Here is a 27694-nt window from a genome sequence, read left to right on the forward strand (position 1 = left end):
TGTTGCATGTCCTTCCCCAGTCTCGACCCTTTTCTCAGTGCACTGTCCTGTCTCATAAAGCCTTGTTGCAGATTAGATTGTCAGAATGAAAGAGTAGGCTCACATACCATGTGATCGTGCTGACCAATCAGCGAGCGCTACTAGAGCCCAGTGCGAGCTAAAGTGAAATATTAAAGTGGATTTATGAAAACTGAAGCATTTTGAACAGTACGATGGCGAAGAGTGAGCAGTGAGGAGAGGGAAGACCAAGGAGATGGTGGTGGACTTCCACAGAGGCCACGCCCCCCTCACCAGTGAACATCCAGGGACAGGACAGGCCACGCCCCCTCACCAGAGAACATCCAGGGACAGGACAGGCCACGCCCCCCTCACCAGAGAACATCCAGGGACAGGACAGGCCACGCCCCCCTCACCAGAGAACATCCAGGGACAGGACAGGCCACGCCCCCCTCACCAGAGAACATCCAGGGACAGGACAGGCCACGCCCCCCTCACCAGAGAACATCCAGGGACGGGACAGGCCACGCCCCCCTCACCAGAGAACATCCAGGGACGGGACATTGAGAGAGTGACTCATACAAGGACCTGGTGTTCATCTGAACCACAAACTGGACTCATAACACAGACTGAACAGGAAGAACCAGAGTCGGCTCCACCTCCTGAGGAGACTCAGGTCTTTTGGAGTGACAGGGCCGCTCCTGACAGGGCCACTCCTGACAGGGCCGCTCCTGACAGGGCCACTCCTGACAGGGCCATTCCTGACAGGGCCGCTCCTGACAGGGCCGCTCCTGACAGGGCCGCTCCTGACAGGGCCGCTCCTGACAGGGCCGCTCCTGACAGGGCCACTCCTGAAGACCTTCTCCGACTCTGTGGTGCATCAGCTCCTGTAGGTGTGGTCATCACAGAGGGAGAGGAAGAAGCTGGACAAAGCTCCGTCCTGGACTGTCCTCTGGACTCGGTGCAGGAGGTGGGGGACAGAAGGGTCCTGGCTAAACTCACATCTATGCTGGACCATGAGTGTCACCCCCTGCAGGACACTCTGTCCCCTGCAGGACACTATGTCCCCTGCAGGACACTCTGTCCCCTGCAGGACAGTCTGTCCCCTGCAGGACACTCTGTCCCCTGCAGGACACTCTGTCCACTCTGGAGAGCAGCTTCAGTGACTGATCCACACTCGCTGTGAGAAGGAGACGTTTCACAGTCTGTCCTTCTACTGCTGTCACACTCTACAACAAACACTGTCATACCCATGTGCAATGATTGGCCCCTGTCAGCTGTAGGCCCCTGTCAGCTGTAGGCCCCTCTTTAGTACCAATGGACTGCCCACTGACTTCAGAGGCTGTGGCGCCCTCTGCTGTACAGATCATGTCATGCAGACAACCTGAAGCAGACCTTCATGTACATCGAGATTTTGGAATGATTAAATATTTACCTGTTACAATCTTGTCTACAAAAGATTTTTGACACTTTTTTGCTTGAAGTATTGAATATTTTACTTCCATCAATCAAAAATCCAGAAACAGAATTAACGGCAATAAATACAGATTTAGTTGGTCTCCGCTTCACACACATGGAACCAACACGTCTGAAGGCCCTGTGTGTGGCCCCGTGTGTGGCCCTGTGTGTGGCCCCGTGTGTGGCCCCGTGTGTGGCCCCGTGTGTGGCCCCGTGTGTGGCCCCGTGTGTGGCCCCGTGCGTGGCCCCGTGCGTGGCCCCGTGCGTGGCCCCGTGCGTGGCCCCGAGCGTGGCCCCGAGCGTGGCCCCGAGCGTGGCCCCGAGCGTGGCCCCGAGCGTGGCCCCGAGCGTGGCCCCGAGCGTGTGAACAGGGCCACGCTAAAGACGAGTAGAACCCACGGGTCAGGAACAGATTTACTCTTCAAATAAATGATCAAAGGTCAGTGACTTCTACCCAAATGTCCCTGAAGTCTGAACCGGGTCTGAACCGGAACCACACCAGGACCAAACCATGTCTACATAAGGACTAAACTGGACTGTGGAACTGTGAACACACGTCCAGAGTGTGTCAGAAGTCCTTGGGCGGCTGGGGCTGGGTGGGGCCCATCTGGGTGGGGCCCGTCTGGGTGGGGTCCAGGCTGGTTCCTTGGTACACCACTTTGTTGCGGAGGCCCTGCTGGATGACTCGCTCCTGCACACGGAGCTTAGCATTGTTGATCCGACAGTAAAACCTAAAAGAGACATAGTCATACTTTGACTGCACATGTGCAACACACGAGAGGAGGAGCTGAGAGGAGCTGAGAGGAGGTGAGAGGAGGTGAGAGGAGATGAGAGGAGATGAGATGAGGAGGAGGAGGTGAGAGGAGATGAGGAGGAGGTGAGAGGAGATGAGGAGGAGGTGAGAGGAGATGAGAGGACATGAGGAGGAGCTGAGAGGAGGTGAGAGGAGGTGAGAGGAGATGAGATGAGGAGGAGGAGGTGAGAGGAGATGAGGAGGAGGTGAGAGGAGATGAGAGGACATGAGGAGGAGCTGAGAGGAAGTGAGAGGAGGTGAGGAGGAGAGGAGAGGAGATGAGATGGAGGAGGTGAGGAGGTGAGAGGAGGTGAGGAGAAGAGGTGAGATGAGGAGGAAGTGAGAGGAGATGAGAGGAGATGAGGAGATGAGAGGAGATGAGAGGAGATGAGGAGGAGCTGAGAGGAAGTGAGAGGAGGTGAGGAGGAGGAGGTGAGAGGAGATGAGAGGAGATGAGAGGAGATGAGATGAGGAGGAGGAGGTGAGAGGAGGTGAGAGGAGATGAGAGGACATGAGGAGGAGCTGAGAGGAAGTGAGAGGAGGTGAGAGGAGATGAGATGAGGAGGAGGTGAGGAGGTGAGAGGAGGTGAGGAGAAGAGGTGAGATGAGGAGGAAGTGAGAGGAGATGAGAGGAGATGAGGAGGAGCTGAGAGGAGGTGAGGAGGAGGTGAGAGGAGATGAGATGATGAGGAGGAGGTGAGGAGGAGGAGGTGAAGAGATGAGGAGGAGGTGAGAGGAGGTGAGGAGATGAGGAGGAGATGAGAAGAGGTGAGATGAGGAGGAGATGAGAGGAGATGAGGAGGAGATGAGAGGAGATGAGGAGGAGGTGAGAGGAGATGAGGAGGAGGTGAGAGGAGATGAGGAGGAGCTGAGAGGAAGTGAGAGGAGGTGAGGAGGAGGAGGTGAGAGGAGATGAGGAGGAGATGAGGAGGTGAGAGGAGATGAGGAGGAGGTGAGAAGAGGTGAGGAAATGAGGAGGAGATGAGAAGAGGTGAGAGGAGATGAGGAGCTGAGATGAGAGGAGGTGAGAGGAGGAGGAGATGAGCGGACATGAGGAGGAGCTGAGAGGAGATAAGATGAGCTGAGAGGAGGAGGTGAGAGGAGAAGAGATGAGGAGGAGGAGGTGAGAGATGAGGAGGAGGTGAGAGGAGATGAGGAGCTGAGAGGAGATGAGAGGAGCTGAGGAGGAGGAGGTGAGAGGAGATGAGGAGAGGAGGTGAGGAGATGAGGAGCTGAGATGAGAGTAGGTGAGGACATGAGGAGGAGCTGAGAGGAGGTGAGAGGAGATGAGATGAGATGAGAGGAGATGAGAGGAGATGAGGAGGAGGTGAAAGGAGATGAGGAGGTGAGAGGAGATGAGAGGAGATGAGAGGAGATGAGGAGGAGGTGAAAGGAGATGAGGAGGTGAGAGGAGATGAGGAGGAGGTGAGGAGATGAGGAGGAGGTGAGAGGAGATGAGGAGATGAAGAGGTGAGAGGAGGTGAGAGGAGATGAGAGGAGATGAGGAGGAGGTGAGAGGAGATGAGATGAGGAGATGAGAGGAGATGAGGAGGAGGAGGTGAGAGGAGATGAGAGGAGGTGAGGAGATGAGGAGCTGAGATGAGAGTAGGTGAGGACATGAGGAGGAGCTGAGAGGAGGTGAGAGGAGATGAGATGAGGAGGAGCTGAGAGGAGATGAGGAGGAGATGAGGAGGAGGTGAAAGGAGATGAGGAGGTGAGAGGAGATGAGGAGGAGGTGAGAGGAGATGAGGAGGAGATGAAAAGAGGTGAGAGGAGGTGAGAGGAGATGAGAGGAGGAGGTGAGAGGAGAAAAAATGAGAGAGGTGAGAGGAGATGAGGAGCTGAGATGAGGTGAATGGAGATGAGAGGAGGTGAGAGGACATGAGGAGGAGCTGAGAGGAGGTGAGAGGAGAGGATGAGGAGGAGATGATAGGAGGTGAGAGGAGATGAGAGGAGGAGGTGAGAGGAGATGAGGAGGTGAGAGGAGGTGAGAGGAGATGAGGAGGAGGTGAGAGGAGGAGGAGATGAGAGGAGCTGAGGAGGAGCAGAGAGGAGGTGAGAGGAGATGAGGAGGAGGAGGTGAGAGAAGATGAGATGAGCTGAGAGGAGATGAGAGAAGATGAGGAGCTGAGAGGAGGTGAGAGATGAGGAGGAGGAGGTGAGGAGATGAGGAGGAGATGAGAGGAGGAGGTGAGAGGAGATGAGGAGGAGCTGAGATGAGAGGAGGTGAGAGGAGATGAGAGGAGGAGATGTGAGGAGGTGAGAGGACATGAGGAGGAGCTGAGAGGAGGTGAGAGGAGCTGAGGAGGAGCTGAGGAGGAGCTGAGGAGGAGGTGAGAGGAGATGAGGAGGAGATGAGGAGGAGGAGGTGAGAGGAGATGAGGAGGAGCTGAGCGGAGGTGAGAGGAGATGAGGAGGAGGAAGTGAGGAGATGAGGAGGAGATGAGAGGAGGTAAGAGGAGGAGGTGAAAAGAGATGAGAGGAGGAGCAGAGAGATGAGGAGGAGGAGGTGAGATGAGAGGACATGAGGAGGAGCTGAGAGGAGGTGAGAGGAGCTGAGGAGGAGCTGAGGAGGAGGTGAGAGGAGATGAAGAGGAGCTGAGAGGAGATGAGGAGGTGAGAGGAGATGAGATGAGGAGGTGAGGAGATGAGGAGGAGCTGAGAGGAGATGAGGAGGAGGAAGTGAGGAGATGAGAGGAGGTAAGAGGAGGAGGTGAGAAGAGATGAGAGGAGGAGCAGAGAGATGAGGAGGAGGAGGTGAGAGGAGATGAGGAGGAGCTGAGATGAGAGGAGGTGAGAGGAGATGAGAGGAGGAGGAGATGAGAGGAGGTGAGAGGACATGAGGAGGAGCTGAGAGGTGAGGAGATGAGAGGAGATGAGAGGAGCTGAGAGGAGGTGAGAGGAGGTGAGAGGAGATGAGGAGGAGCTGAGAGGAGATGAGAGGAGATGAGAGGAGCTGAGAGGAGGTGAGAGGAGATGAGGACGAGGAGGTGAGAGGAGATGAGAGGAGCTGAGAGGAGATGAGGAGGAGCTGAGAGGAGGTGAGGAGATGAGGAGGAAGAGGTGAGAAGAGATGAGGAGATGAGAGGAGCTGAGAGGAGGAGGTGAGAGGAGATGTGGAGGAGCTGAGAGGAGGTGAGAGGAGATGAGGACGAGGAGGTGAGAGGAGATGAGAAGAGGTGAGAAGAGCTGAGAGGAGATAAGGACGAGGAGGTGAGAGGAGGAGGTGAGAGGAGATGAGAAGAGGTGAGAGGAGGTGAGACGATATGAGAGGAGGAGGTGAGAGGAGATGAGGAGGATGAGAGGAGGAGGTGGGAGATGAGGAGGAGCTGAGATGAGAGGAGGTTAGAGGAGATGAGAGGAGATGAGGAGGTGAGAGGAGGTGAAAGGACATGAGGAGGAGCTGAGAGGAGGTGAGAGGAGGTGAGAGGAGGAGGTGAGAGGAGATGAGAGGAGCTGAGAGGAGGGGAGAGGAGATGAGGACGAGGAGGTGAGAGGAGATGAGGAGATGAGAGGAGCTGAGAGGAGGAGGTGAGAGGAGATGAGGAGGAGCTGAGAGGAGGTGAGAGGAGAAGGAAGTGAGAGGAGATGAGGAGGAGATGAGAGGAGGTGAGAGGAGGAGGTGAGAGGAGATGAGGAGATGAGAGGAGCTGAGAGGAGGTGAGAGGAGATGAGGAGGAGCTGAGAGGAGGTGAGATGAGAGGAGCTGAGGAGGAGCAGAGAGGAGGTGAGAGGAGATGAGGAGGAGGAGGTGAGAGGAGGAGGTGAGAGGAGATGAGGAGATGAGGAGGAAGTGAGGAGAAGGAGGTGAGAGGAGATGAGGAGGAGCTGAGAGATGAGAAGAGAGGAGATGAGGAGGAGGTGAGAGGAGGAGGTGAGAGGAGATGAGGAGATGAGAAGAGGTGAGAGGAGGAGGTAAGAGGAGATGAGGAGGAGCTGAGAGGAGGTGAGAGGAGATGAGGAGAAGGAAGTGAGGAGATGAGGAGGAGATGAGAGGAGGTAAGAGGAGGAGGTGAGAGGAGCTGAGAGGAGGAGGTGAGAGGAGATGAGAGGAGATGAGGAGGAGCTGAGAGGAGTTGAGATGAGAGGAGCTGAGGAGGAGCAGAGAGGAGGTGAGAGGAGATGAGGAGGAGGAGGGGAGAGGAGATGAGGAGATGAGATAAGCTGAAAGGAGGAGGTGAGAGATGAGAGAAGATGAGGAGCTGAGAGGAGGTGAGAGGAGATGAGGAGGAGGAGGTGAGGAGGAGATGAGAGGAGGAGGTGAGAGGAGATGAGAGGAGGTGAGAGGAGATGAAAGGAGGTGAGAGGAGATGAGAGGAGGTGAGGGGAGATGAGGATATGAGATGAGAGGAGGTGAGAGGACATGAGGAGGTGAGAGGAGATGAGGAGGTGAGAGGAGATGAGAGGAGCTGAGGAGGAGCTGAGAGGAGGTGAGAGGAGATGACGAGGAAATGAGGAGGTGAGAGGAGGAGCTGAGAGGAGGTGAGAGGAGATGAGGAGGAGGTGAGGAGATGAGGAGATGAGAGGAGGTGAAAGGAGATGAGGAGGAGCTGAGAGGAGGTGAGAGGAGATGAGAGGAGATGAGAGGAGGTGAGACGATATGAGAGGAGGAGGTGAGAGGAGATGAGGAGGATGAGAGGAGGAGGTGGGAGATGAGGAGGAGCTGAGATGAGAGGAGGTTAGAGGAGATGAGAGGAGATGAGGAGGTGAGAGGAGGAGAAAGGACATGAGGAGGAGCTGAGAGGAGGTGAGAGGAGATGAGAGGAGGAGGTGAGAGGAGATGAGAGGAGCTGAGGAGGAGCTGAGAGGAGGGGAGAGGAGATGAGGAGGTGAGAGGAGATGAGGAGATGAGAGGAGCTGAGAGGAGGAGGTGAGAGGAGATGAGGAGGAGCTGAGAGGAGGTGAGAGGAGATGAGGAGGAGGAAGTGAGAGGAGATGAGGAGGAGATGAGAGGAGGTGAGAGGAGGAGGTGAGAGGAGATGAGGAGGTGAGAGGAGATGAGGAGGAGGTGAGAGGAGATGAGGAGGAGATGAAAAGAGGTGAGAGGAGGTGAGAGGAGATGAGAGGAGGAGGTGAGAGGAGAAAAAATGAGAGAGGTGAGAGGAGATGAGGAGCTGAGATGAGGTGAATGGAGATGAGAGGAGGTGAGAGGACATGAGGAGGAGCTGAGAGGAGGTGAGAGGAGAGGATGAGGAGGAGATGATAGGAGGTGAGAGGAGATGAGAGGAGGAGGTGAGAGGAGATGAGGAGGTGAGAGGAGGTGAGAGGAGATGAGGAGGAGGTGAGAGGAGGAGGAGATGAGAGGAGCTGAGGAGGAGCAGAGAGGAGGTGAGAGGAGATGAGGAGGAGGAGGTGAGAGAAGATGAGATGAGCTGAGAGGAGATGAGAGAAGATGAGGAGCTGAGAGGAGGTGAGAGATGAGGAGGAGGAGGTGAGGAGATGAGGAGGAGATGAGAGGAGGAGGTGAGAGGAGATGAGGAGGAGCTGAGATGAGAGGAGGTGAGAGGAGATGAGAGGAGGAGGAGATGTGAGGAGGTGAGAGGACATGAGGAGGAGCTGAGAGGAGGTGAGAGGAGCTGAGGAGGAGCTGAGGAGGAGCTGAGGAGGAGGTGAGAGGAGATGAGGAGGAGATGAGGAGGAGGAGGTGAGAGGAGATGAGGAGGAGCTGAGAGGAGGTGAGAGGAGATGAGGAGGAGGAAGTGAGGAGATGAGGAGGAGATGAGAGGAGGTAAGAGGAGGAGGTGAAAAGAGATGAGAGGAGGAGCAGAGAGATGAGGAGGAGGAGGTGAGATGAGAGGACATGAGGAGGAGCTGAGAGGAGGTGAGAGGAGCTGAGGAGGAGCTGAGGAGGAGGTGAGAGGAGATGAAGAGGAGCTGAGAGGAGATGAGGAGGTGAGAGGAGATGAGATGAGGAGGTGAGGAGATGAGGAGGAGCTGAGAGGAGATGAGGAGGAGGAAGTGAGGAGATGAGAGGAGGTAAGAGGAGGAGGTGAGAAGAGATGAGAGGAGGAGCAGAGAGATGAGGAGGAGGAGGTGAGAGGAGATGAGGAGGAGCTGAGATGAGAGGAGGTGAGAGGAGATGAGAGGAGGAGGAGATGAGAGGAGGTGAGAGGAGGTGAGAGGACATGAGGAGGAGCTGAGAGGTGAGGAGATGAGAGGAGATGAGAGGAGCTGAGAGGAGGTGAGAGGAGGTGAGAGGAGATGAGGAGGAGCTGAGAGGAGATGAGAGGAGATGAGAGGAGCTGAGAGGAGGTGAGAGGAGATGAGGACGAGGAGGTGAGAGGAGATGAGAGGAGCTGAGAGGAGATGAGGAGGAGCTGAGAGGAGGTGAGGAGATGAGGAGGAAGAGGTGAGAAGAGATGAGGAGATGAGAGGAGCTGAGAGGAGGAGGTGAGAGGAGATGTGGAGGAGCTGAGAGGAGGTGAGAGGAGATGAGGACGAGGAGGTGAGAGGAGATGAGAAGAGGTGAGAAGAGCTGAGAGGAGATAAGGACGAGGAGGTGAGAGGAGGAGGTGAGAGGAGATGAGAAGAGGTGAGAGGAGGTGAGACGATATGAGAGGAGGAGGTGAGAGGAGATGAGGAGGATGAGAGGAGGAGGTGGGAGATGAGGAGGAGCTGAGATGAGAGGAGGTTAGAGGAGATGAGAGGAGATGAGGAGGTGAGAGGAGGTGAAAGGACATGAGGAGGAGCTGAGAGGAGGTGAGAGGAGGAGGTGAGAGGAGATGAGAGGAGCTGAGAGGAGGGGAGAGGAGATGAGGACGAGGAGGTGAGAGGAGATGAGGAGATGAGAGGAGCTGAGAGGAGGAGGTGAGAGGAGATGAGGAGGAGCTGAGAGGAGGTGAGAGGAGAAGGAAGTGAGAGGAGATGAGGAGGAGATGAGAGGAGGTGAGAGGAGGAGGTGAGAGGAGATGAGGAGATGAGAGGAGCTGAGAGGAGGTGAGAGGAGATGAGGAGGAGCTGAGAGGAGGTGAGATGAGAGGAGCTGAGGAGGAGCAGAGAGGAGGTGAGAGGAGATGAGGAGGAGGAGGTGAGAGGAGGAGGTGAGAGGAGATGAGGAGATGAGGAGGAAGTGAGGAGAAGGAGGTGAGAGGAGATGAGGAGGAGCTGAGAGATGAGAAGAGAGGAGATGAGGAGGAGGTGAGAGGAGGAGGTGAGAGGAGATGAGGAGATGAGAAGAGGTGAGAGGAGGAGGTAAGAGGAGATGAGGAGGAGCTGAGAGGAGGTGAGAGGAGATGAGGAGAAGGAAGTGAGGAGATGAGGAGGAGATGAGAGGAGGTAAGAGGAGGAGGTGAGAGGAGCTGAGAGGAGGAGGTGAGAGGAGATGAGGAGGAGCTGAGAGGAGTTGAGATGAGAGGAGCTGAGGAGGAGCAGAGAGGAGGTGAGAGGAGATGAGGAGGAGGAGGGGAGAGGAGATGAGGAGATGAGATAAGCTGAAAGGAGGAGGTGAGAGATGAGAGAAGATGAGGAGCTGAGAGGAGGTGAGAGGAGATGAGGAGGAGGAGGTGAGGAGGAGATGAGAGGAGGAGGTGAGAGGAGATGAGAGGAGGTGAGAGGAGATGAAAGGAGGTGAGAGGAGATGAGAGGAGGTGAGGGGAGATGAGGATATGAGATGAGAGGAGGTGAGAGGACATGAGGAGGTGAGAGGAGATGAGAGGAGCTGAGGAGGAGCTGAGAGGAGGTGAGAGGAGATGACGAGGAAATGAGGAGGTGAGAGGAGGAGCTGAGAGGAGGTGAGAGGAGATGAGGAGGAGGTGAGGAGATGAGGAGATGAGAGGAGGTGAAAGGAGATGAGGAGGAGCTGAGAGGAGGTGAGAGGAGATGAGAGGAGATGAGAGGAGGTGAGACGATATGAGAGGAGGAGGTGAGAGGAGATGAGGAGGATGAGAGGAGGAGGTGGGAGATGAGGAGGAGCTGAGATGAGAGGAGGTTAGAGGAGATGAGAGGAGATGAGGAGGTGAGAGGAGGAGAAAGGACATGAGGAGGAGCTGAGAGGAGGTGAGAGGAGATGAGAGGAGGAGGTGAGAGGAGATGAGAGGAGCTGAGGAGGAGCTGAGAGGAGGGGAGAGGAGATGAGGAGGTGAGAGGAGATGAGGAGATGAGAGGAGCTGAGAGGAGGAGGTGAGAGGAGATGAGGAGGAGCTGAGAGGAGGTGAGAGGAGATGAGGAGGAGGAAGTGAGAGGAGATGAGGAGGAGATGAGAGGAGGTGAGAGGAGGAGGTGAGAGGAGATGAGGAGATGAGAGGAGCTGAGAGGAGGTGAGAGGAGATGAGGAGGAGCTGAGAGGAGGTGAGATGAGAGGAGCTGAGGAGGAGCAGAGAGGAGGTGAGAGGAGATGAGGAGGAGGAGGTGAGAGGAGGAGGTGAGAGGAGATGAGGAGATGAGGAGGAAGTGAGGAGAAGGAGGTGAGAGGAGATGAGGAGGAGCTGAGAGATGAGAAGAGAGGAGATGAGGAGGAGGTGAGAGGAGGAGGTGAGAGGAGATGAGGAGATGAGAAGAGGTGAGAGGAGGAGGTAAGAGGAGATGAGGAGGAGCTGAGAGGAGGTGAGAGGAGATGAGGAGAAGGAAGTGAGGAGATGAGGAGGAGATGAGAGGAGGTAAGAGGAGGAGGTGAGAGGAGATGAGAGGAGCTGAGAGGAGGAGGTGAGAGGAGGTGAGAGGAGATGAGGAGGAGCTGAGAGGAGTTGAGATGAGAGGAGCTGATGAGGAGCAGAGAGGAGGTGAGAGGAGATGAGGAGGAGGAGGGGAGAGGAGATGAGGAGATGAGATAAGCTGAGAGGAGGAGGTGAGAGGAGATGAGAGAAGATGAGGAGCTGAGAGGAGGTGAGAGGAGATGAGGAGGAGGAGGTGAGAGGAGATGAGGAGGAGATGAGAGGAGGAGGTGAGAGGAGATGAGAGGAGGTGAGAGGAGATGAAAGGAGGTGAGAGGAGATGAGAGGAGGTGAGGGGAGATGAGAGGATATGAGATGAGAGGAGGTGAGAGGACATGAGGAGGAGGTGAGAGGAGATGAGAGGAGCTGAGGAGGAGCTGAGAGGAGGTGAGAGGAGATGACGAGGAGGTGAGAGGAGATGAGGAGATGAGAGGAGGTGAGAGGAGATGAGGAGGAGCTGAGAGGAGGTGAGAGGAGATGAGGAGGAGGTGAGGAGATGAGGAGATGAGAGGAGGAGGTGAGAGGAGATGAGGAGGAGCTGAGAGGAGGTGAGAGGAGATGAGGAGCTGAGAGGAGCTGAGAGGAGGTGAGATGAGGAGCTGAGGAGGAGCAGAGAGGAGGTGAGAGATGAGGAGGAGGTGAGAGAAGATGAGGATATGAGATGAGCTGAGAGGAGGAGGTGAGGAGATGAGAGGAGCTGAGAGGAGGAGGTGAGAGGAGATGAGGAGGAGCTGAGAGGAGGTGAGAGGAGATGAAGAGGAAGTGAGAGGAGATGAGGAGGAGATGAGGAGCTGAGAGGAGATGAGGAGGAGCTGAGAGGAGGTGAGATGAGGAGCTGAGGAGGAGCAGAGAGGAGGTAAGAGGAGATGAGGAGGAGATGAGAGAAGATGAGGAGCTGAGGAGGTGAGAGGAGATGAGGAGGTGAGAGGAGATGAGGAGGAGATGAGAGGAGGAGGTGAGAGGAGATGAGAGGAGATGAGAGGAGGTGAGAGGAGGTGAGAGGAGATGAGGGGGAGATGAGGAGGCGGAGATGAGAGGAGGAGGTGAGGCGATGAGGAGGTGAGGAGGAGGAGCTGAGAGGAGGAGGTGAGATGAAATGAGAGGAGATGAGGAGGAGCTGAGAGGAGATGAGAGGAGCTGAGGAGGAGCTGAGAGGAGGTGAGAGGAGATGAGGAGGAGCTGAGAGGAGATGAGGAGATGAGAGGAGATGAGAAGAGGAGATGAGAGGAGCTGAGAAGAGGAGGTGAGAGGAGATGAGGAGGAGGAGATGAGGAGGAGGAGATGAGCGGAGCTGAGAGGAGGAGGTGAGAGGAGATGAGGAGGAGCTGAGAGGAGGTGAGAGGAGATGAGAGGAGCTGAGAGGAGGTGAGATGAGGAGCTGAGGAGGAGCAGAGAGGAGGTGAGAGATGAGGAGGAGGTGAGAGAAGATGAGGAGATGAGATGAGCTGAGAGGAGGAGGTGAGGAGATGAGGAGCTGAGAGGAGGAGGTGAGAGGAGATGAGGAGGAGATGAGAGGAGGTGAGAGGAGATGAGGAGGCGGAGGTGAGAGGAGATGAGGAGCTGAGAGGAGGAGGTGAGGCGATGAGAAGGTGAGGAGGAGGAGCTGAGAGGAGGAGGTGAGATGAAATGAGAGGAGATGAGGAGGAGCTGAGAGGAGATGAGAGGAGCTGAGGAGGAGCTGAGAGGAGGTGAGAGGAGATGAGGAGGAGGTGAGAGGAGATGAGGAGATGAGAGGAGCTGAGAAGAGGAGATGAGAGGAGCTGAGAAGAGGAGGTGAGAGGAGATGAGGAGGAGGAGATGAGGAGATGAGGAGGAGGAGATGAGCGGAGCTGAGAGGAGGAGGTGAGAGGAGATGAGGAGGAGCTGAGAGGAGGTGAGAGGAGATGAGATGAGATGAGCTGAGAGGAGGTGAGGAGATGAGAGGAGCTGAGAGGAGGAGCTGAGGAGGAGCAGAGAGGAGGTGAGAGATGAGGAGGAGGTGAGAGAAGATGAGGAGATGAGATGAGCTGAGAGGAGGAGGTGAGGAGATGAGAGGAGCTGAGAGGAGGAGGTGAGAGGAGATGAGGAGGAGCTGAGAGGAGGTGAGAGGAGATGAAGAGGAAGTGAGAGGAGATGAGGAGGTGAGAGATGAGGAGGAGCTGAGGAGGAGCTGAGAGGAGGTGAGATGAGGAGCTGAGGAGGAGCAGAGAGGAGGTAAGAGGAGATGAGGAGGAGGTGAGAGAAGATGAGGAGATGAGATGAGCTGAGAGGAGGAGGTGAGAGGAGATGAGAGAAGATGAGGAGCTGAGGAGGTGAGAGGAGATGAGGAGGTGAGAGGAGATGAGGAGGAGATGAGAGGAGGAGGTGAGAGGAGATGAGAGGAGATGAGGAGCTGAGGAGGTGAGAGGAGATGAGGAGGTGAGAGGAGATGAGGAGGAGATGAGAGGAGGTGAGAGGAGATGAGGAGGCGGAGGTGAGAGGAGATGAGGAGCTGAGAGGAGGAGGTGAGGCGATGAGGAGGTGAGGAGGAGGAGCTGAGAGGAGGAGGTGAGATGAAATGAGAGGAGATGAGGAGGAGCTGAGAGGAGATGAGAGGAGCTGAGGAGGAGCTGAGAGGAGGTGAGAGGAGATGAGGAGGAGGTGAGAGGAGATGAGAGGAGCTGAGAAGAGGAGATGAGAGGAGCTGAGGAGAGGAGGTGAGAGGAGATGAGGAGGAGGAGATGAGGAGATGAGGAGGAGGAGATGAGCGGAGCTGAGAGGAGGAGGTGAGAGGAGATGAGGAGGAGGAGGAGGAGGTGAGAGGAGATGAGGAGGAGATGAAAAGAGGTGAGAGGAGATGAGGAGGTGAGAGGAGATGAGGATGAGATGAGAGGAGGAGGTGAGAGGAGATGCGGAGCTGAGATGAGAGGAGGTGAATGGAGATGAGGAGGTGAGAGGACATGAGGAGGAGCTGAGAGGAGGTGAGAGGAGATGAGAGGAGGAGGTGAGAGGAGATGAGAGGAGGTGAGAGATGAGGAGCTGAGAGGAGGTGAGAGGAGATGAGGAGGAGCTGAGAGGAGGTGAGAGGAGATGAGGAGGTGAGAGGAGATGAGGAGGAGATGAGGAGGAGATGAAAAGAGGTGAGAGGAGATGAGAGGAGGTGAGAGGAGATGAGGATGAGATGAGAGGAGAGGAGGAGGTGAGAGGAGATGAGGAGCTGAGATGAGAGGAGGTGAATGGAGATGAGAGGACATGAGGAGGAGCTGAGAGGAGGTGAGAGGAGATGAGGAGATGAGATGAGCTGAGAGGAGGAGGTGAGAGGAGATGAGAGAAGATGAGGAGCTGAGGAGGTGAGAGGAGATGAGGAGGAGGTGAGAGAAGATGAGGAGATGAGATGAGCTGAGAGGAGGAGGTGAGGAGATGAGAGAAGATGAGGAGCTGAGGAGGTGAGAGGAGATGAGGAGGTGAGAGGAGATGAGGAGGAGATGAGAGGAGGAGGTGAGAGGAGATGAGAGGAGATGAGAGGAGGTGAGAGGAGATGACGAGGTGAGAGGAGATGAGGAGGAGATGAGAGGAGGTGAGAGGAGATGAGGAGGCGGAGGTGAGAGGAGATGAGGAGCTGAGAGGAGGAGGTGAGGCGATGAGGAGGTGAGGAGGAGGAGCTGAGAGGAGGAGGTGAGATGAAATGAGAGGAGATGAGGAGGAGCTGAGAGGAGATGAGAGGAGCTGAGGAGGAGCTGAGAGGAGGTGAGAGGAGATGAGGAGGAGGTGAGAGGAGATGAGAGGAGCTGAGAAGAGGAGATGAGAGGAGCTGAGGAGAGGAGGTGAGAGGAGATGAGGAGGAGGAGATGAGGAGATGAGGAGGAGGAGATGAGCGGAGCTGAGAGGAGGAGGTGAGAGGAGATGAGGAGGAGGAGGAGGAGGTAAGAGGAGATGAGGAGGAGATGAGGAGCTGAGAGGAGCAGGTGAGGAGATGAGAGGAGGTGAGAGGAGATGAGGAGATGAGGAGGAGGAGGTGAGAGGAGATGAGGAACTGAGAGGAGATGAGAAGAGGTGAGAGGAGATGAGGAGGAGGTGAGAGGAGATGAGGAGGTGAGAGGAGATGAGAGGAGGTGAGAGGAGATGAGGAGGAGGTGAAAGGAGATGAGGAGGAGCTGAGAGGAGATGAAGAGGTGAGAGGAGATGAGGAGGAGGTGAGAGGAGATGAGGAGGAGATGAAAAGAGGTGAGAGGAGATGAGGAGGTGAGAGGAGATGAGGATGAGATGAGAGGAGGAGGTGAGAGGAGATGCGGAGCTGAGATGAGAGGAGGTGAATGGAGATGAGGAGGTGAGAGGACATGAGGAGGAGCTGAGAGGAGGTGAGAGGAGATGAGAGGAGGAGGTGAGAGGAGATGAGAGGAGGTGAGAGATGAGGAGCTGAGAGGAGGTGAGAGGAGATGAGGAGGAGCTGAGAGGAGGTGAGAGGAGATGAGGAGGTGAGAGGAGATGAGGAGGAGATGAGGAGGAGATGAAAAGAGGTGAGAGGAGATGAGAGGAGGTGAGAGGAGATGAGGATGAGATGAGAGGAGAGGAGGAGGTGAGAGGAGATGAGGAGCTGAGATGAGAGGAGGTGAATGGAGATGAGAGGACATGAGGAGGAGCTGAGAGGAGGTGAGAGGAGATGAGAGGAGGAGGTGAGAGGAGATGAGAGGAGGTGAGAGGAGATGAGGAGCTGAGAGGAGGTGAGAGGAGATGAGGAGGAGCTGAGAGGAGGTGAGAGGAGGAGGAGATGAGGAGATGAGAGGAGCTGAGAGGAGGAGGTGAGAGGAGATAAGGAGGAGATGAGAGGAGCTGAGGAGGAGCAGAGAGGAGGTGAGAGGAGATGAGGAGGAGGAGGAGGTGAGAGAAGATGAAGAGATGAGCTGAGAGGAGGAGGTGAGAGGAGATGAGGAGATGAGAGGAGCTGAGAGGAGGTGAGAGATGAGGAGGAGGAGGTGAGAGGAGATGAGGAGGAGATGAGAGGAGATGAGGAGGAGCTGAGATGAGAGGAGGTGAGAGGAGATGAGGAGGAGGAGATGAGAGGTGAGAGGAGGTGAGAGGACATGAGGAGGAGCTGAGAGGAGGTGAGAGGAGATGAGAGGAGATGAGAGGAGCTGAGGAGGAGCTGAGAAGGAGGTGAGAGGAGATGAGGAGGAGCTGAGAGGAGATGAGGAGGAGCTGAGAGGAGATGAGGAGGAGGAGGTGAGAGGAGATGAGATGAGAGGAGGAGGTGAGAGGAGATGAGGAGGAGCTGAGAGGAGGTGAGAGGAGATGAGGAGGAGGAAGTGAGGAGATGAGGAGGAGATGAGAGGAGGTAAGAGGAGGAGGTGAGAAGAGATGAGAGGAGGAGCAGAGAGATGAGGAGGAGGAGGTGAGAGGAGATGAGGAGGAGCTGAGATGAGAGGAGGTGAGAGGAGATGAGGAGGTGAGAGGAGGAGGAGATGAGAGGAGATGAGAGGAGGTGAGAGGACATGAGGAGGAGCTGAGAGGAGGTGAGGAGATGAGAGGAGATGAGAGGAGCTGAGAGGAGGTGAGAGGAGATGAGGACGAGAAGGTGAGGAGATGAGAGGAGCTGAGAGGAGGAGGTGAGAGGAGATGAGGAGGAGCTGAGAGGAGGTGAGAGGAGATGAGGAGAAGGAAGTGAGAGGAGATGAGGAGGAGATGAGGAGGAGATGAGGAGGTGAGAGGAGGAGGTGAGAGGAGATGAGGAGATGAGGAGCTGAGAGGAGGTGAGAGGAGATGAGAGGAGATGAGGAGGAGCTGAGAGGAGGTGAGATGAGAGGAGCTGAGGAGAAGTAGAGAGGAGGTGAGAGGAGATGAGGAGGAGGAGGTGAGAGGAGATGAGGAGGAGCTGAGAGATGAGAGGAGAGGAGAGGAGGAGGAGGTGAGAGGAGGAGGTGAGAGGAGATGAGGAGGAGATGAGAAGAGGTGAGAGGAGGAGGTAAGAGGAGGTGAGAGGAGATGAGGAGGAGAAAGTGAGGAGCTGATGAGGAGATGAGAGGAGGTAAGAGGAGGTGAGAGGAGATGAGGAGATGAGGAGCTGAAAGGAGGAGGTGAGAGGAGATGAGGAGATGAGGAGGAGCTGAGAGGAGGTGAGATGAGAGGAGCTGAGGAGGAGCAGAGAGGAGGTGAGAGGAGATGAGGAGGAGGAGGGGAGAGGAGATGAGGAGATGAGATAAGCTGAGAGGAGGAGGTGAGAGGAGATGAGGAGCTGAGATGAGAGGAGGTGAATGGAGATGAGAGGACATGAGGAGGAGCTGAGAGGAGGTGAGAGGAGATGAGAGGAGGAGGTGAGAGGAGATGAGAGGAGGTGAGAGGAGATGAGGAGGAGCTGAGAGGAGGTGAGAGGAGATGAGGAGGAGCTGAGAGGTGAGAGGAGGAGGAGATGAGGAGATGAGAGGAGCTGAGAGGAGGAGGTGAGAGGAGATGAGGAGGAGATGAGAGGAGCTGAGGAGGAGCAGAGAGGAGGTGAGAGGAGATGAGGAGGAGGAGGAGGTGAGAGAAGATGAAGAGATGAGCTGAGAGGAGGAGGTGAGAGGAGATGAGGGGAGCTGAGAGGAGGTGAGAGATGAGGAGGAGGAGGTGAGAGGAGATGAGGAGGAGATGAGAGGAGATGAGGAGGAGCTGAGATGAGAGGAGGTGAGAGGAGATGAGGAGGAGGAGATGAGGAGGTGAGAGGAGGTGAGAGGACATGAGGAGGAGCTGAGAGGAGGTGAGAGGAGATGAGAGGAGCTGAGGAGGAGCTGAGGAGGAGCTGAGAAGGAGGTGAGAGGAGATGAGGAGGAGGAAGTGAGGAGATGAGGAGGAGATGAGAGGAGGTAAGAGGAGGAGGTGAGAAGAGATGAGAGGAGGAGCAGAGAGATGAGGAGGAGGAGGTGAGAGGAGATGAGGAGGAGCTGAGATGAGAGGAGGTGAGAGGAGATGAGGAGGTGAGAGGAGGAGGAGATGAGAGGAGATGAGAGGAGGTGAGAGGACATGAGGAGGAGCTGAGAGGAGGTGAGGAGATGAGAGGAGATGAGAGGAGCTGAGAGGAGGTGAGAGGAGATGAGGACGAGAAGGTGAGGAGATGAGAGGAGCTGAGAGGAGGAGGTGAGAGGAGATGAGGAGCTGAGAGGAGGTGAGAGGAGATGAGGAGAAGGAAGTGAGAGGAGATGAGGAGATGAGGAGGAGATGAGGAGGTGAGAGGAGGAGGTGAGAGGAGATGAGGAGATGAGGAGCTGAGAGGAGGTGAGAGGAGATGAGAGGAGATGAGGAGGAGCTGAGAGGAGGTGAGAGGAGATGAGGAGGTGAGAGGAGATGAGAGGAGGAGGTGAGAGGAGATGAGGAGGAGATGAGAGGAGGTGAGAGGAGATGAGGAGGCGGAGGTGAGAGGAGATGAGGAGCTGAGAGGAGGAGGTGAGGCGATGAGGAGGTGAGGAGGAGGAGCTGAGAGGAGGAGGTGAGGAGGAGGAGCTGAGAGGAGGAGGTGAGAGGAGGTGAGAGGAGATGAGAGGAGCTGAGGAGGAGCTGAGAGGAGGTGAGAGGAGATGAGGAGGAGGTGAGAGGAGATGAGGAGATGAGAGGAGCTGAGAAGAGGAGATGAGAGGAGCTGAGAAGAGGAGGTGAGAGGAGATGAGGAGGAGATGTGGAGGAGATGAGGAGGAGATGAGCGGAGCTGAGAGGAGGAGGTGAGAGGAGATGAGGAGGAGGAGGAGGTAAGAGGAGATGAGGAGGAGGAGATGAGATGAGGAGGAGGAGATGAGAGGAGATGAGGAGGAGGAGGTGAAAGGAGATGAGGAGGAGGAGATGAGATGAGGAGGAGGAGGTGAAAGGAGATGAGGAACTGAGAGATGAGAGGAGGTGAGAGGAGATGAGGAGGAGGTGAGAGGAGATGAGAGGAGATGAGGAGGAGCTGAGAGGAGGAGGTGAGAGGAGATGAGAGGACATGAGGAGGAGCTGAGAGGAGATGAGGAGGAGGAGCTGAGAGGAGCACACACCAGGATCCAAGTGTGGTAACAAAGAAGCCTGCAAAGCCCACGTCATAGGACCTCCTGACCCGACCTGAGGACAGACAGAGAAGCTCAGGAGCACGCTCACTACACACTACACACTCTACACTCACTACACTACACACACTACACTCACTACACTACACACACTACACACACTACACACACTACACACACTACACACTCTACACTCACTACACTACACACACTACACTACACACACTACACACACTACACACTCTACACTCACTACACTACACTCACTACACTCACTACACTCACTACACTCACTACACTACACACACTACACTCACTACACTCACTACACTACACACACTACACACTCTACACTCACTACACACTCTACACTCACTACACTACACACTCTACACACACTCTACACACACTACACACTCTACACACACTCTACACACTCTACACACTCTACACACACTCTACACACGCTACACTCACTACACTCACTACACTCGCTACACACGCTACACACACTACTCACACTACACACACTACACACACTACACACACCACACAAACTACACTCACTACACACTCTACACACACAAACTACACTCACTACACACTCTACACACACACTACACTCACACTACACACACACTACACACTCTACACTCACTACACACTCTACACTCACTACACACTCTACACTCACTACACACTCTACACTCACTACACACTCTACACTCACTACACACTCTACACTACACACACTCACTACACACTCTACGCTCACTACACACACTACGCTCACTACACACACTACGCTCACTACACACACTACGCTCACTACACACACTACGCTCACTACACTCACTACGCTCACTACACACTCTACACACTCTACACACTCTACACACTCTACACACTCTACACACTCTACACACTCTACACACTCTACACACTCTACACTCACTACACACTCTACACACTCTACACACTCTACACACTCTACACACTCTACACACTCTATAACTACACACACTCACTACACACACACACTACACACACACACTACACACTCTACACACTCACTACACTCACTACACTCACTACACTCACTACACACTCTATAACTACACACACTCACTAGACACACACACTACACACACACACTACACACTCTACACTCACACACTACACACTCTACACTCACACACTACACACTCTACACTCACACACTACACACTCTACAGTCACTACACACTCTACAGTCACTACACACTCTACAGTCACTACACACTCTAAACTCACTACACACTCTACAGTCACTACACACTCTACAGTCACTACACACTACACTCACTATACACTCACTATACACTCTAACTACACACTCTACACTCACTACACACCACACACTACACACTCTACACACTCTACACACTACACTCACCACACACTACACTCACTACACACTCTACACACACTACACTCACTACACACACACTACACACTCACTACACACTCTACACTCACTACACACTCTACACTCACTACACACTCTACACTCACTACACACTCTACACTCACTACACTCACTACACACACTCACTACACACTCTACGCTCACTACACACACTACGCTCACTACACACTCTCCGCTCACTACACACTCTACGCTCACTACACACACTACGCTCACTACACACACTACGCTCACTACACACACTCTACACTCACTACACACTCTACACTCACTACACACTCTACACTCACTACACACTCTACACTCACTACACACACTACACACGCTCACTACACACACTACGCTCACTACGCTCACTACACACACTACACACGCTCACTACACACACTACGCTCACTACACACACTCTACACTCACTACACACTCTACACTCACTACACACTCTACACTCACTACACACTCTACACTCACTACACACTCTACACTCACTACACACACTACACACGCTCACTACACACACTACGCTCACTACGCTCACTACACACACTACACACGCTCACTACACACACTACGCTCACTACGCACACTACACTCACTACGCACACTACGCTCACTACACACACTCTACACTCACTACACTCACTACACACACTACACACGCTCACTACACACACTACGCTCACTACGCACACTACGCTCACTACACACACTACACACACTACACACACTACACACTCTACACACTCTACACACTCTACACACTCTACACACTCTACACTCACTACACTCACTACACTCACTACACTCACTACACTCACTACACTCACTACACTCACTACACACTCTATAACTACACACACTCACTACACACACACACTACACACACACACTACACACTCTACACTCACACACTACACACTCTACACTCACACACTACACACTCTACACTCACACACTACACACTCTACAGTCACTCCACACTCTAAACTCACTACACACTCTACAGTCACTACACACTCTACAGTCACTACACACTACACTCACTATACACTCACTATACACTCTAACTACACACTCTACACACTCTACACTCACTACACACACTACACTCCACACACTACACTCTACACACTCTACACACTCTACACACTACACTCACTACACTCACCACACACTACACTCACTACACACTCTACACACACTACACTCACTACACACTCACTACACACTCTAAACTCACTACACACTCTACAGTCACTACACACTCTACAGTCACTACACACTACACTCACTATACACTCACTATACACTCTAACTACACACTCTACACTCACTACACACCACACACTACACACTCTACACACTCTACACACTACACTCACCACACACTACACTCACTACACACTCTACACACACTACACTCACTACACACACACTACACACTCACTACACACTCTACACTCACTACACTCTACACTCACTACACACTCTACACTCACTACACTCACTACACACACTCACTACACACTCTACGCTCACTACACACACTACGCTCACTACACACTCTCCGCTCACTACACACTCTACGCTCACTACACACACTACGCTCACTACACACACTACGCTCACTACACACACTCTACACTCACTACACACTCTACACTCACTACACACTCTACACTCACTACACACTCTACACTCACTACACACTCTACACTCACTACACACACTACACACGCTCACTACACACACTACGCTCACTACGCTCACTACACACACTACACACGCTCACTACACACACTACGCTCACTACACACACTCTACACTCACTACACACTCTACACTCACTACACACTCTACACTCACTACACACTCTACACTCACTACACACACTACACACGCTCACTACACACACTACGCTCACTACGCTCACTACACACACTACACACGCTCACTACACACACTACGCACACTACACTCACTACGCACACTACGCTCACTACACACACTCTACACTCACTACACTCACTACACACACTACACACGCTCACTACACACACTACGCTCACTACGCACACTACGCTCACTACACACACTACACACACTACACACACTACACACTCTACACACTCTACACACTCTACACACTCTACACTCACTACACTCACTACACTCACTACACTCACTACACTCACTACACACTCTATAACTACACACACTCACTACACACACACACTACACACACACACTACACACTCTACACTCACACACTACACACTCTACACTCACACACTACACACTCTACACTCACACACTACACACTCTACAGTCACTCCACACTCTAAACTCACTACACACTCTACAGTCACTACACACTCTACAGTCACTACACACTACACTCACTATACACTCACTATACACTCTAACTACACACTCTACACACTCTACACTCACTACACACACTACACTCCACACACTACACTCTACACACTCTACACACTACACTCACTACACTCACCACACACTACACTCACTACACACTCTACACACACTACACTCACTACACACTCACTACACACTCTACACTCACTACACTCTACACTCACTACACACTCTACACTCACTACACACTCTACACTCACTACACACTCTACACTCACTACACACTCACTACACTCACTACACACACTCACTACACACTCTACGCTCACTACACACTCTACGCTCACTACACACTCTACGCTCACTACACACTCTACGCTCACTACACACACTACGCTCACTACACACACTACGCTCACTACACACACTCTACACTCACTACACACTCTACACTCACTACACACTCTACACTCACTACACACTCTACACTCACTACACACTCTACACTCACTACACTCACTACACACACTACACACGCTCACTACACACACTACACACTCTACACACTCTACACACTCTACACACTCTACACACTCTACACACTCTACACACTCTACACTCACTACACACTCTACACTCACTACACACTCTACACACTCTACACTCACTACACACTCTACACTCACACACTACACTCACTACACACTCTACAGTCACTACACACTCTACACTCACTACACACTCTACAGTCACTACACACTCTACACTCACTACACACTCTACACTCACTACACACTCTACACACTCTACACTCACTACACACACACTACACACTCTACACTCACTACACACACACTACACTCACTACACTCATTACACACACTACACTCACTACACACTCTACACACTCTACACACTCTACACACTCTACACACTCTACACACTCTACACACTCTACACACTCTACACACTCTACACACTCTACACACTCTACACACTCTACACTCACTACACACACACACTACACACTCTACACTCACTAGACACACACTACACTCACACTACACTCACACTACACACTCTACACTCACTACACACTCTACACACTCTACACTCACTACACACTCTACACTCACTACACACTCTACACACTCTACACTCACTACACACTCTACTCTCACTACACACTCTACTCTCACTACACACTCTACTCTCACTACACACTCTACTCTCACTTCACACACTCACTACACACACTCACTACACACACTCTACACACACTCTACACACACACACACACACACACACACACACACACAGACACTCACACACAGACACTCACACACACACACACACACACACACACACACACACTCACTGGTGGTTAAGAAGTGCAGGAGTCCTGCTGCTAGGGCGCTGCCTGCTCCAAACAGCAGAGACTCTCGAGCGCATGGAACGTTCTGGACGTCCAGGATCCCAAACAGCTTGAAGCCCTGAGAATAAACCACACATGACCACACCCTTCTGACCCCGCCCTTCTGACCCCGCCCAGGCATGAAGTCAGAGTGAGCAGCTTTTTGTCTTAAAGATGGGCCGCAAAGTTAATTATGCCCGGGCCCCAGCAGGGCAGAGGGCCTATTGCTCCCGCCTTCAGCAGCGTTGCAACTGCCTGTTTGGTACCCCGTCGCCCCCGGCAAGTACAGTGAACTAGCCCATGCCGAAGGCATGGATGATGCATAATTACTCCTGCTATGACAGAAATAGTCAACAATGAGTGAATGGGCGCAGCTCCTCGCTCCGTGCTCAGAGGAGAGAGCACGCTGTCATCATAAAATCAAGATCACTGCATCTCAGCTGTAGGTCCCCGTCAGCTGTAGGCCCCAGTCGGCTGTAGGCCCCAGTCGGCTGTAGGCCCCAGTCGGCTGTAGGCCCCAGTCGGCTGTAGGCCCCAGTCGGCTGTAGGCCCCTGTCAGCTGTAGGCCCCTGTCAGCTGTAGGTCCCCGTCAGCTGTAGGCTCCTGTCAGCTGTAGGCCCCCGTCAGCTGTAGGTCCCCGTCAGCTGTAGGCTCCAGTCAGCTGTAGGTCCCCGTCAGCTGTAGGCTCCTGTCAGCTGTAGGTCCCCGTCAGCTGTAGGCTCCCGTCAGCTGTAGGCCCCCGTCAGCTGTAGGCCCCCGTCAGCTGTAGGCCCCCGTCAGCTGTAGGTCCCCGTCAGCTGTAGGTCCCCGTCAGCTGTAGGCCCCTGTCAGCTATAAGTCCCTGTCAGCTGTAGGTCCCTGTCAGCTGTAGGCCCCCGTCAGCTGTAGGCCCCTGTCAGCTGTAGGCCCCCGTCAGCTGTAGGCCCCTGTCAGCTATAAGTCCCTGTCAGCTGTAGGTCCCTGTCAGCTGTAGGCCCCCGTCAGCTGTAGGCCCGTCAGCTGTAGGCCCCTGTCAGCTGTAGGCCCCTATCAGCTGTAGGCCCCTATCAGCTGTAGGCCCCTGTCAGCTGTAGGTCCCCGTCAGCTGTAGGTCCCCGTCAGCTGTAGGCTCCTGTCAGCTGTAGGCCCCTGTCAGCTGTAGGTCCCCGTCAGCTGTAGGCCCCCGTCAGGTGTAGGCTCCTGTCAGCTGTAGGCCCCTGTCAGCTGTAGGCCCCTGTCAGCTGTAGGTCCCCGTCAGCTGTAGGCTCCTGTCAGCTGTAGGTCCCCGTCAGCTGTAGGCTCCTGTCAGCTGTAGGTCCCCGTCAGCTGTAGGCTCCTGTCAGCTGTAGGCCCCCGTCAGGTGTAGGCTCCCGTCAGCTGTAGGCCCCTGTCAGCTGTAGGCCCCTGTCAGCTGTAGGCTCCTGTCAGCTGTAGGTCCCCGTCAGCTGTAGGCTCCTGTCAGCTGTAGGCCCCTGTCAGCTGTAGGCTCCCGTCAGCTGTAGGCCCCTGTCAGCTGTAGGCCCCTGTCAGCTGTAGGCTCCTGTCAGCTGTAGGTCCCCGTCAGCTGTAGGCTCCTGTCAGCTGTAGGCCCCCGTCAGGTGTAGGCTCCCGTCAGCTGTAGGCCCCTGTCAGCTGTAGGCCCCTGTCAGCTGTAGGCCCCTGTCAGCTGTAGGCCCCTGTTATTGCGCTCTATGGGAAAGAAAACTTTCTGGGCTGCACATTTCTTTGGCTGCAGTACCGATGGAGTGGCCACAGGGGGCGTTTGCGACATGCAGCGAGCACCTTCTCCACATTAGAACAGAAACATATATAAATTATATATATATATATATATATATATATTGTACCTTCTTGTCGGCGTCCTCGCTCTCTCCAGACATGGACATGGCGCTGATGCTTTAATCCTCAATAACGTGTTTGAAGGTGATGTGCTCTTTGCACCGGATCATGTAACTCTTTCTCGTGCCGAACTCTGCGCATGCGCTCTTTGTTTTCTTCTTCGTGTGTATTTCCGGCAGGCTGCGCGCCACACAGCGCATTGCTGCCTCTCACTGGTGAAAGTCCGTTATGACACTTTACTCAGAGCTCTGAATCAACGTTTTTTTTTATTAACAATAAGATGAAAGTAGATGTCTCTTTTAAACTAATTCATATAATTTACCCCACTAATCAATGTATGATAAGATGTATCAAAACAATGGACCCTAACTGCACTTTTTGTAAAAAAAAAAAAATACTCAGAAACTATTAGTCATCTTTTTTGGAATTGAACTATTATAAAAACCTTTTTGAAAGACTGTTTACACTTTATAATACTTCACATTGAATCCAACTTACGACACCAGCGCCTCGCAAGGCGGTGCAGCCAGTGTAACAACTGCAGCGCCTTGAGGGACGATATGCTACTAATGCATCATGGGAAATGCAGTGCTGTGTAACACGTGAGGAACATTGACAAATATATTGACAAATGTATTATATTCAATCCAATGCAGCGAGGACAGTGGTAATAGCATTACATAAACAGCCACTGCACAAAAGACCATAAAAAGGCACCCAAATTCAGGCCCACAAAGCGCCGTGCATCTTAATCTAAAAGCCACAAACCACTCTTTTTGGGCCATGTGTGACAACAGCCTCCCCTAGTGCTCCTCTCTGTAGTCACACCACACAGACAGTAAGGCTGAGACATTGTATTCATACTCTCTGTGAAAATACTTTTTCATCTTATAATCTTGATTTTATGTTTTTAACTGAAACATGGCTTGACAAAAACATAGGAAATGTAGTTCTAACAGAATCTGCTCCACTTAACAAGAAAAACATGTCTTTTAAGAGACCAGCAGGTGGTTTTCATCATTTGGGTTTGTATCCTTGGAATTAATGTTAATGTTGTTTAAAAAAATGCCAGTGTACTCAAGATAGCAGAGCTCAGAGGTAAAGACTGGGCAAGGCTGTAGGCCTAGACCACATATTAGCATTAGCATGCTAATGTGTGCATATAGCATTAAAAGAATATATCTGCAGGTCCAGTTTAAGTGTCAACACTCATGAACACTTCTCCGTCTCCTGCTACACCAGAAAAAGCCCCACCCCCCCTCTCCTTTCACCTGGTATCTCCCCCTAGTGCTATTTCTGTAGTCACATCATCACACAGATGGAAAAACAAAATGCGAGCCAGGCCCAGTCTGAGAAATGTGATTCATATTCCCTGTGAAAAGATAAAGCCCAGTCCCACTGAAACTAGTCTGAAACTTGCTGTGCTAAATGTCAGATCCTTATGTAACAAATCTCTCTTAATTCATAATTGTATTTCTTCATATAATCTTGATTTTATGTTTTTAACTGAAACATGGCTTGACAAAAACACAGGAAATGTAGTTCTGATAGAATCTGCTCCACCCAACTTTAAGTTTGAATCTGAAACACGAGAAAACAAAAAAGGGGGCGGAGTCTGTGCTATCTTTAGAGATGAAATAATTACCCGCAGGTTGTCTTTTGGGGTGTTTTCATCATTTGAGTATGTATCCGTTAAAATGGAGCTAAAACGGTCTCCATCCAGAGTCAGGACTAAACATGGAGCGGCCTCCTGCT

At 53.1% G+C, this 27694-nt stretch overlaps 1 protein-coding gene across 1 annotated transcript; it reads right to left on the minus strand.

The window, feature by feature from the left end:
- Positions 1 to 1501: 1501 nt before the first annotated feature.
- cox20 (cytochrome c oxidase assembly factor COX20) lies at positions 1502 to 26064 on the minus strand. Its single transcript, XM_072436924.1, has 4 exons — positions 25948 to 26064; positions 24086 to 24200; positions 18849 to 18912; positions 1502 to 2186 (listed from the first exon to the last, which is right to left on the minus strand). Exons 1-4 carry the CDS (start codon positions 25984 to 25986, stop codon positions 2024 to 2026), a joined length of 381 nt encoding a protein of 126 aa, XP_072293025.1. The 5' UTR covers positions 25987 to 26064; the 3' UTR covers positions 1502 to 2023.
- Between the last annotated feature and the right edge of the window lie 1630 nt (positions 26065 to 27694).

This window comes from Eucyclogobius newberryi, unplaced genomic scaffold (genome assembly GCF_026437365.1).
Source record: "Eucyclogobius newberryi isolate DKJ021-1_F unplaced genomic scaffold, fEucNew1.0.hap1 SCAF_8, whole genome shotgun sequence".
In the NCBI taxonomy this organism is placed as follows: Eukaryota; Metazoa; Chordata; class Actinopteri; order Gobiiformes; family Gobiidae; genus Eucyclogobius; species Eucyclogobius newberryi.

What these genes read in the sequence shown, in the direction of transcription:
- cox20 (XM_072436924.1), bottom strand. Translation starts at nt 25,986, where the DNA reads ATGTCCATGTCTGGAGAGAGCGAGGACGCCGACAAGAAG. An exon ending in GCGAGGACGCCGACAAGAAG is followed by an intron (nt 24,201 to 25,947) that starts GTACAATATATA and finishes GTTTATTCTCAG; the next exon opens with GGCTTCAAGCTGTTTGGGAT. An exon ending in CCTGCACTTCTTAACCACCA is followed by an intron (nt 18,913 to 24,085) that starts GTGAGTGTGTGT and finishes GTCTGTCCTCAG; the next exon opens with GTCGGGTCAGGAGGTCCTAT.